At 40.7% G+C, this 10,949-nt stretch overlaps 1 protein-coding gene across 1 annotated transcript; it reads right to left on the bottom strand.

Annotated features, from left to right (window-relative positions):
* Nucleotides 1–6,783: 6,783 nt before the first annotated feature.
* Nucleotides 6,784–7,308, bottom strand: LOC128640745 (putative uncharacterized protein FLJ45035). Its single transcript, XM_053693175.1, has one exon. It carries the CDS (start codon nucleotides 7,306–7,308, stop codon nucleotides 6,784–6,786), a length of 525 nt encoding a protein of 174 aa, XP_053549150.1.
* Nucleotides 7,309–10,949: the final 3,641 nt, after the last annotated feature.

Genomic DNA, 10,949 nt, shown 5'->3' on the forward strand with positions numbered 1-10,949 from the left:
GCAGGTCATAAAACACTTGCAGGTCATAAAACACATGTTAAATATTTCTCCAGTAGCATGCGACTTGAAAATGGATGCTATAAGTGTTATAGAGTTACACCTGCCACAGCGTTTCCTACAGCACTTTGAAACTCTTTTCTTAGGGAAGCTAGCCCCTAATGATTTTGTATGTGTTGATGTGGTCCCTTGATGTTTATCTTTTACTATTTTGCTGGGTGCCAAGGTAGTTTTGAGAGTGGGGGCTCTTCTGTATACAATTTTTGGTTTAGGACCAAGGATATTTTTCAATACAGGGTCATTGATTAATATTGGCTAATGTTTATAGAGTATCTTGTTAATGTCTCAAAAGTTGGAATTGTATCTGGTAATGAATAGTGGTGGATTGGAATCTTTGAAGTTTTTTTTTGCGTCTAATTTTTCTTGATGAAATATTGGCTTCTATCTTCCTCTCTGACCCTGTTTAGTTCTTTATCAATTAGGTGTTCTGGGTATCCTTTCTCCAGGAATCTATCCCCAACTACCCTAGCCTGCTCATCAGAATCCTCCAATGTGGAACAGTTCCACCTAATCCTCCTAAACTGTCCATATGGGACATTATTTTTCCAGCATTGATAATGGTTGCTGTCAAAATGGAGGAAGCTGTTACACAATCAACTGTTTTGAAAAATGTTTTCGAGGAAACTCTCCAAGATACCAGCGCTGCTTACGTTAGCGGTGAGCTGGTGTAACGTGCTCGTGCACAATTTCCCCATAGGAATCAATGGGGAGAGCTGGCTGAAAAAAAGTCTAACACCTGCAAAACAGCAGCGTAAAGCTCCTTAACGCAGCCCCATTGATTCCTATGGGGAAATACAATTTATGTCTATACATAACACCCTAACATGAACCCCGAGTCTAAACACCCCTAATCTTATACTTATTAACCCCTAATCTGCCGCCCCCAACATCACCGACACCTACATTATAATTATTAACCCCTAATCTGCCGCTCTGGACACCGCCGCCACCTACATTATACTTATGAACCCCTAATCTGCTGCCCCCAACATCGCCGAACCCTACATTATATTTATTAACCCCTACTCTGCCGCCACCAATGTCGCCGCCACCTACCTACACTTATTAACCCCTAATCTGCCGCCCCCAACGTCGCCGCCACTATAATAAACATATTAACCCTAAAGCACCGCACTCCCGCCTCCCAAACATTAGTTAAATATTATTAACCCCTAATCTGCCGGCCCTAACATCACCGACACCTACCTACTTTTATTAACCCCTAATCTGCCGCACTCAACGTCGTCGCCACTATACTAAATGTATTAACCCCTAAACCTAAGTCCTACCCTAAACCTAACACCCCCTAACTTAAATATAATTAAAAGAAATCTAAATAAAAATTCCTATCAATAACTAAATAATTCCTGTTTAAAACTAAATACTGACCTATAAAATAAACCCTAAGCTAGCTACAATATAACTAATAGTTACATTGTAGCTAGCTTAGGGTTTATTTTTATTTTACAGGCAAGTTTGTATTTATTTTAACTAGGTAGAATAGTTATTAAATAGTTATTTACTATTTAATAACTACCTAGTTAAAATAAATACAAAGTTACCTGTAAAATAAAACCTAACCTAAGTTACAATTACACCTAACACTACACTATAATTAAATTATATCCCTAAATTAAATACAATTAAATAAAATTATCTAAAGTACAAAAAAACAACAACACTAAATTACAGAAAATAATAAACAAATTACAAGATTTTTAAACTAATTACACCTAATCTAATCCCCCTAACAAAATAAAAAAGCCCCCCAAAATAGAAAAAAGCCCTACCCTACACTAAATTACAAATAGCCCTTAAAAGGGCCTTTTGCAGGGCATTGCCCCAAAGTAATCAGCTCTTTTACCTGTAAAAAAAATTACAAATCCCCCCCCCAACATTAAAACTTACCACCCACACAACCAACCCTACTCTAAACCCCACCCAATACTCCCTTAAAAAAGCCTAATACTAACCCCTTGATGATCACCTTACCGAAGTCTTCATCCAACCGGGCAGAAGTCCTCAACGAAGCGAGGAGAAGTCTTCATCCAACCGGGCCGAAGTCCTCAACGAAGCCGGGAGAAGTCTTCATCCAAACCGGGCGAAGTGGTCCTCCAGACGGGCAGAAGTCTTCATCCAGACGGCATCTTCTATCTTCATCCATCTGGCGCGAAGCGGGTCCATCTTCAAGACGGCTAAGACTGAATGAAGATTCCTTTAACTGACGTCATCCAAGATGGCGTCCCTTCAGTTCCGATTGGCTGATAGAATTAAGGTAGAAAAAATCATAATAGGATTGAGCTGGCATTCTATTGGCTGTTCCAATCATCCAATAGAATGCAAGCTCAATCCTATTGGCTGATTGAATCAGCCAATAGGATTTTTTCTACCTTAATTCCAATTGGCTGATAGAATTCTATCAGCCAATCGGAATTGAAGGGACGCCATCTTGGATGACGTAATTTAAAGGAACCTTCATTCAGTCTTAGCCGTCGGATGAAGAGGATGCTCCGCGTCGGATGTCTTGAAGATGGACCCGCTCCGCATGGATGAAGATAGAAGATGCCGTCTGGATGAAGACTTCTGCCCGTCTGGAGGACCACTTTGCCCGGCTTGGATGAAGACTTCTTCCGGCTTCGTTGAGGACTTCGGCCCAGTTGGATGAAGACTTCTCCCGGTAAGGTGATCTTCAAGGGGTTAGTGTTAGGTTTTTTTAAGGGGGTATTGGGTGGGTTTTAGAGTAGGGTTTGTTGTGTGGGTGGTGGGTTTTAATGTTGGGGGGGATTTGTAATTTTTTTTTACAGGTAAAAGAGCTGATTACTTTGGGGCAATGCCCCGCAACAGGCCCTTTTAAGGGCTATTTGTAATTTAGTGTAGGGTAGGGCTTTTTTTTATTTGGGGGGGGGGCTTTTTTATTTTGTTAGGGGGATTAGATTAGGCGTAATTAGTTTAAAAATCTTGTAATTTGTTTATTATTTTCTGTAATTTAGTGTTTTTTTGTACTTTAGATAATTTTATTTAATTGTATTTAATTTAGGGAAATAATTTAATTATAGTGTAGTGTTAGGTGTAATTGTAACTTAGGTTAGGTTTTATTTTACAGGTAACTTTGTATTTATTTTAGCTAGGTAGTTATTAAATAGTTAATAACTATTTAATAACTATTCTACCTAGTTAAAATAAATACAAACTTGCCTGTAAAATAAAAATAAACCCTAAGATAGCTACAATGTAACTATTAGTTATACTGTAGCTAGCTTAGGGTTTATTTTATAGGTATTTCGTTTTAAACAGGAATTATTTAGTTAATGATAGGAATTTATATTTAGATTTCTTTTAATTATATTTAAGTTAGGGAGTGTTAGGGTTAGACTTATATTTAGGGGTTAATAACTTTAGTATAGTGGTGGCGACGTTGGGGGCGGCAGATTAGGGGTTAATAAATGTAGGTAGGTGTTGGCGATGTTAGGGGCGGCAGATTAGGGGTTAATAATATTTAACTAATGTTTGCGAGGCAGGAGTGCGGCGGTTTAGGGGTTAATATATTTATTATAGTGGCGGCGATGTCCGGTTCGGCAGATTAGAGGTTAAAAAAATTATTTTAGTGTTTGCAATGCGGGAGGGCCTCGGTTTAGGGGTTAATAGGTAGTTTATGGGTGTTAGTGTACTTTTTAGCACTTTAGTTAAGAGTTTTATGCTACGGCGTTGTAGTGTAAAACTCTGAACTACTGACTTTAAAATGCGGTACCAATCTTGACAGGAGAGGGTCTATGCAATACCTATATATACCGGCGCTATGCAAGTCCCATTGAAAAAAAGAGGATACGCAATTTACGTAAGTGGATTTGCAGTATTTCCAAGTCTGGCCAAAAAAGTGAGCGGTACACCTGTACCTGCAAAACTCGTAATACCAGCGGGCGTTAAAAAGCAGCGTTAGGACCTCTTAACGCTGCTTTTTAAACCTAAAGCACAACTCGTAATCTAGCCGTAAGATTGCTGAGAGGCTCGTGAGTAAGACTATAGAGCTTGAGTAAGACTGTTAACCTTGAGTAAGGCTATACAATTTGATATGCACAAAGACTGCTAAAAAAAACACTACAAAAAATACTAGTAACTAGTAAACTCAAATGAGAACAAAAAAGGCAGATCAATGATTACGATATTGCAATAGCACTGGACGTCCAGGAAACAGAAAATAAAATTTATAGGATGTCTGCAGACAATGGCCTCTATTTATCAAAGTCTGGTGGACCTGATCTGACAGTGCGGATCAGGTCCGCCAGACCTCACTGAATACGGAGAGCAATACGCTCTCCGCATTCAGCATTGCACCTGCAGCTCACAAGAGCTGCTGGTGCAACGCCGCCCCCTGCAGAATCGCGGCCAATTGGCCGCCAGCAGGGGGTGTCAATGAACCCGATCGTACTCGATCGGGTTGAATTGCGGCGATGTCTGTCCGCCTGCTCAGAGCAGGCGGACAGGTTATGGAGCAGCGGTCTTTGGACCGCTGCTTCAAAACTGGTGCAGGCTCGCCAGAAACACAGGGCCTCAAGCTCTATCCGGAGCTTGATAGATATGCCCCATTGTATACAAAAAAGATATATAATAGAACAGAAAAAATATATATAATAAAAATAATAAAAATCGTTAAAAATATCGTAAAAGTATCACCATTAAAAATAGATGAGAATGTTGTATGAAATTGTTTTGTAAAAAATATATGCAGAGATGTAGTTATTCACGAATAATATATATTACTATTTGTTCATCTATTAGACCAGCGGTTCCCAACCTTTTTTCTCTCCTGTACCCCTTGATTAGACTTTTCATTTATGAGTACCCTCTCTCTTCATTACCCCCACCCATTCCTCAAAATAAAGGAAGCACTTTTTTATAGGGGAGGTAAGCTATACCTGAATTGCGTACGACTGTACGTGTATCAACAGGATTAAAGCTCAGATCTTATTCTCAGGAGTCCTGCTGTGTGGCTGGTGCCCCTGGCAGCTGCCTGGTTGCTCCTAAACAAGGCCCTGGGGGGTAGTAATGATCATAAAAATAAATATTTAAATTTGTGAGATCAGATCAATATTAACCACCCAGCCACTATGAACGTTTTTAGTTGGAAGTGAAGCAATCTGCATCAAGCAAGCACTAGAAGCAGTACTTTACTAACTGGCACTGACTATAACTTATTTGGGGATGCAGACCTGCCTCGCCTGTGTGACTCGCAATCTCAAAGGCTCTATCACACGTGTCCACGTAGCTATGCTGCTGCAGTGCCGCTTCTATTTGAGCACTTGCAGTCAAAATTGTGTGCATGGGACAGAGGTGGGTGGAGCAGGAGGCTAAGCTGTCTGGTGACACAGGGTGATCATTAATATGTGGACCGGAGTCATCCACACCCTGTCCACATATTTCAGGTGCAGGGGCTCCCATCTGCCTATATGCCAGGCCAGGACTTCATTTGTCACTTTCAGGCTAAATGCTCCTTCCTTCCACAGTTCCACTATGCTTATTAGTTGATGACCCATTGAGAGTGCCCCCCCGATAGGGTTGCCACCTCAGCCATGTTTTCCTGGACACTTATGAGTTACACATGCTGCAGGGTGTGCAGGGAGGAACATGTATTGTGTTTCTGGACAGCACTATTCATATTCCTCCCTGCACACCCTGCAGCATGTGTAACTTATAAGTGTTCTGTATTTTAAGGGACGGGTGGCAACCCTACCCCCCGACTCTCCCCCCGCATCTTCCGCCATTACCAACAATATTTTTGCGTACCCCCAACCAGCCTGCCAAGTACCCCCAGGGCCAGGGGTACACGTACCCCAGGTTGGGAACTGCTGTATTAGACGATTTTATGGTGTTAAATCTCTTTGGCTCAGAGGTGACGCGTGGATAAGAGGTAAAGTACCTAAGTGCCACTCACTCTCCGTTGAGAGGGGTGGCGTGGAGTGATGGGAATATGCACTTATGTTTAGAAGTGCATGAATCGTCTCTCATGTGTGGTGGTTCTAGTCGCTAAGTTTCTTCGTCCGTTCCTGCGGCACTATGTAGCTCCTGAGTGGCCCTTCTGTCACTCTTGTAGTGGAGATAGTAAATGCTTACAAACACTACGCTTCACTTCCACCTTGCTCCACGTGTGCTAGAGGCATCAGGTGTGACGTGGTGTGCGTGGTTAGAGGATGATCCGCTGTGAATAATGGCTTCTCTAGTTGCAAATATAGGCTGTTTTCTCTTTGGGCTGTCAGTTTACTTGTGCGAAATAAATATCAGACTCCAAGACGTTGGAGTAACTAACATCTCAGGAAAATCCCGAAGTTCTAGAGTCCATGTACACAAAGTGTAAGGAGCAATAATAAAGTCCCAGTAGAACCAAAAAGTCTGACCCAGAAATCAGAGGTACTATGCCCTCTCTTAGTAGCAGAATGTCTGTTATTCAACAAATAGGTTACCAACACAATCAATGCGTTTCACCCCTGGGGGCTTTGTCAAGATGAGTATATATGTATCAATACAGGTAACCTCAGACACCACTATGTTTGCAATATTGTTTATCACCCTTAGCTTTTAATGATCTGTAATACAAAGTACAGCATTTGAGAGAGTGTTGTGATGGCTATCACCCTTAGACTTAATTTTAGTATGTTTTGTTGTTAATCACCCATTTAAGGCATTTGCAATACAAATGAATATGTATGCTTCTCTCTTGTGAGTAGCCATTTGTCACATTTGTATGATTACCTGTTGCGGTGGTACTAGGCCATTTTGGCGCCTCTGTGTTCTTCCCTTTTCAGACATGCGCATATAGCTGCCAGTCACAGGCGACACGCGCATATAGCTGCCAATCACAGGCGATATGTGCATATAGCTGCCAATCACAGGATACATACGCATATAGCTGCCAATCACAGACAACATGCGCATATAGCTGCAAGTCACAGGCAACATGCGCATATAGTTGTCAGTCACAGGCGACATGCGCATATAGCTGCCAATCACAGGCGATATGTGCATATAGCTGCCAATCACAGGATACATACGCATATAGCTGCCAATCACAGGCGACATGCGCATATAGCTGCAAGTCACAGGCAACATGCGCATATAGTTGTCAGTTACAGGTGACATGCGCATATAGCTGCCAATCACAGGAGACATGCACATATAGCTGCCAGTCACAGGCGACATGCGCATATAGCTGCCAGTCACAGGTGACATGCGCATATAGCTGCCAGTCACAGGCGACATACGCAATGTCGTTTTGTTATCAAATGTTATGAGGTTTTGCAAATCAAGAGCAGTTCATTGGTACATCCCTTGATAAGCATGAGGAAATCCATGTTCCTTTGTCAGTTAGGGATGTAAAAGAGCTTGTCTTCCAGCCTCTCTAGAGGGTTGTGCATCTAATAAAATATTCAGAGATATTTTACAGAAAAAGCAAACAAAAATAAATAATTTATATTTTAATTTTCTTTTATTTTCATTATTTCCCATTTTACTTCTATTATCAAATTTACTTTGGTCTCGTTATATTCTTTGTTGAAGAGCATACCTAGGTAGGTAGTGTGCATGCGTCTGGTGAACTATGTGGCAGCAGTTTGTGCAAACACTGCTCCTAGCTCTTGCAAATGTATACAATTGTTAAAAGCATTCGTTCAAAACTGCTGTCATATAGTGCCCCAGAGACATGCCAGCACCTGAGCCAACCTACCGGCATTTCTACAAAAGATACCAATAAAAACAAAAAAAATTAGTAACAGAAATAAATTATCTGAATCATGAAAGACAAATATTTGGTTTCATGTCCCTTTAAAATAAAGTCGATGGTTAATTAGAATTTGCTTTATTTTTCAGTCTTTGTCCCACATGTACTCAGCCAGGAGCGTATGTTTCGCATGATTCAAACGGCAATGACCTGGGCAGATGCACAAGATTACTGCAAAAGAAATTTTGTGGACCTTGCAGACCTTACGAGTGCTTTGGAAATTCCATCGCTGGCTTCTGGAACAACTCTCACCAACCCTACAGCTTGGATAGGAATGTACTTTGATTCATCCTCCAAATCCTTACGATGGTCTACAGGGATTTCCAGTGGATGGATTCCTAATATTATTGCTACGGATGGAGACTGTATTTCAATCTCAAGGGCTTTTCTTCCAGTTGCTTTTCCCTGCACTAACAAAATGTCATTTGTCTGTCTTCAGTGTATGTATCATTTCCCTTAACATTGAATTTGGTTTATACAGGATATGCAGAAATTAGAAATGTGCGATTCGTTTCGGATCGATTCGGAAATTCGGCTGAATTAGTAAAATTCGGGATTCGGATAGATTTGAATTTCCGAATTAAAATAGTGCCGAATCTACTGAATAAATCCGAATTAGTTCGGATTTATTCGGTAGATTTGGATGGCCATGGATTACACTAGTATTGTACAGTATATTAGGTTATATCACTCTGCTATGGGTTACACCTAATATACAGTACATATACTAGTCTAATACACAGCACATCCCACCTAACACTTACCGAAATTCCGAATTTCCGAACCGAACCGAATCCAGCCGAATTTATTCGAATCCAAATAAATCCGAAACATATCCGAAACGAATTGATTCAAATTTTTCTGAATTCGAATAGATCCGAACCGAAATTCTAAAAAATTCGAATCGAACCGAACCAAATTTTTTCGCCATGCACATGTCTAGCAGAAATTCCGCTCTTTTTTAAGACTATGGGGCCGATTTATGAAGATGCAAAATGCTGACAGCATAGGCTAGCGGCATTTATCATTGCACAAGCATTTCGTGTGAAATGCTTGTAGAATAAGGAGCGCTCAAGGAAAGAGCAATAGGGTACTGGAGTATAATAACAGAATGTATTGTTATCATACTCCAGTACTCTGTTGCTCTTTCCTTGAGCGCTCCTTATTGTACGTTGTTTCTATGTATTTATTCTGTTGGTTATACCTAGGGAAGGGTTAGTCTGAATAGGAGCTTTTAGAGTACATTTCTGTGCGCCCTGTTTTTCCGGGTTTTTTTTGCAGTGTGAAATGCTTGTGCAATGCCGCCCCATGCACATTCGTGGCCAATCGGCTGTTATCAGGGGGTGTCAATCGTCTCGATCGTATCCGATCGGGATAATTGCTGTCCGCCGCCTTAGAGGTGGCGGACGAGTTAAGGAGCAGAAGTCTTAAGACCGCTGTTTCTTAACATATGTTTCCGGCGAGCCTGAAGGTTCGCACGGAAACAGCTGCATTCGCAGCTACATAAATCGGCCCCTGAGCCTTTAAATTATACTTGTATTCAGGTTCATTTAAAGGAACATTGTTATGCATGAATTACATGCTTTTATTTGTAGCTATTGTACCGCTGATCTAAAGCTCTCCGATCTGTTGAAATGATCTAAGAATTCTCGTCAGTTCTGTGATGCCCAATGAAACCCAATATTTTTTCTTTCAGGATTCAGATAGAGCATGCAATTTTGAACAACTTTCTACTGTACTTCCATTATCAAATATTGTTTGTTCTCTTGGTATCTTTTGTTGAAAAGCAGGGACGTAAGCTCATGAGCGTGCATGTGTCTAGAGCACTATATGGTAGCAGTTTTGCAAGAATGTTTATCCATTTGCAAGAGCACTAGATGGCAGCACTACTTCCTGTCATGTAGTGTTCCAGACACCTGCCTAGGTATCTCTTCAATAAAGAATACCATGGAAACAAAGCAAATTTGATCATAGAAGTAACTGGAAACTATTTTTTATTTTTTATTGTATTCTCTGTCTTAATCACAAAAGAATATTTGTGTGTTTGATATCCATTAGGGTTCTAGATGTTAAGGAGAAGCACTAACAATACAATATAATACTAAAAAATAGCCCCCAAAGATATTGTGTGATTTCTCACCATTCCTGCAAGTTTTTTTACATCAAGCCCTATGTGTTTACCCCCAACAAAATAGAAAAACAATCATCTTCCTTTAATTTAATGTTATATTAAGTTATCTTGGACACAATTTTTTGTAAATGATTATTACCAGTTTGGCCACATACACTCAAAGAGTTGTAATGCTTCTATTACAATGTTATGTCGGCCCACTGGGATGAATTCCAATGAACATCCAATCAATGTGTGTGTCATATGACACTCTTAGGCCCATATTGATCAAGCTCCGTACAGAGCTTGAAGGGCTGTGTTTTTCTGGCGAGTCTTCAGACTTGCCAGAAACACAAGTTATGAAGCAGCGGTCTAAAGACCGCTGCTCCATAACCCTGTCCGCCTGCTACGATCGGGTTGATTGACACCTCCCTGCTGGCAGCCGATTGGCTGCGAGTCAGTAGGGGGTGGCATTGCAATGTTAAATGCGGAGAGCGTATTGCTCTCCTCATTTTGCGAGGTCTTGCGGACCTGATCCGCACTGTTGGATCAGGTCCGCAAGACCTATGATAAATAGGGGCCTTAAAGTCGAGCCCTTTGAAAAGCCCTTAGGAAGACTATCTAGAGACTAGTGGGTGGAACTGCTCTCTATCTTACAGCCCAGCCAAAAGAGGAAATGAAGGGGGGGGTGGAGGAACAGAAGATACCAAGTAGGATTACAAATCTTGTATTATAAAATATATAAACATTTTTTTTTTTAAATAAGTATGTGGTTTTGCTTGTAGACTAATATATTTTTCATTGCAACTTTTTTAAAGTCTGAAATTTACCACCACTTTAGATAGAATGTGCTGTTAGCCCATGTTAAACTTGTGCACTGATACTCTGCTGATCCTCCTCAGCATGATTATTGTATAAATCTCATGATTACTCTATTTTTGATCAGTACCAAAATCCACATTTCCACTGACACCCAGAGCTTTTGTGGTAAAGGCAGCATATGGTCTGTAATCA

This window comes from Bombina bombina, chromosome 10, assembly GCF_027579735.1.
Source record: "Bombina bombina isolate aBomBom1 chromosome 10, aBomBom1.pri, whole genome shotgun sequence".
Taxonomy (NCBI): domain Eukaryota; kingdom Metazoa; phylum Chordata; class Amphibia; order Anura; family Bombinatoridae; genus Bombina; species Bombina bombina.

Coding starts and splice junctions, on each gene's coding strand:
- LOC128640745 (XM_053693175.1), bottom strand. CDS start 7,308: ATGTCGCCTGTGACTGGCAGCTATATGCGCATGTCACCTGTGACTGGC.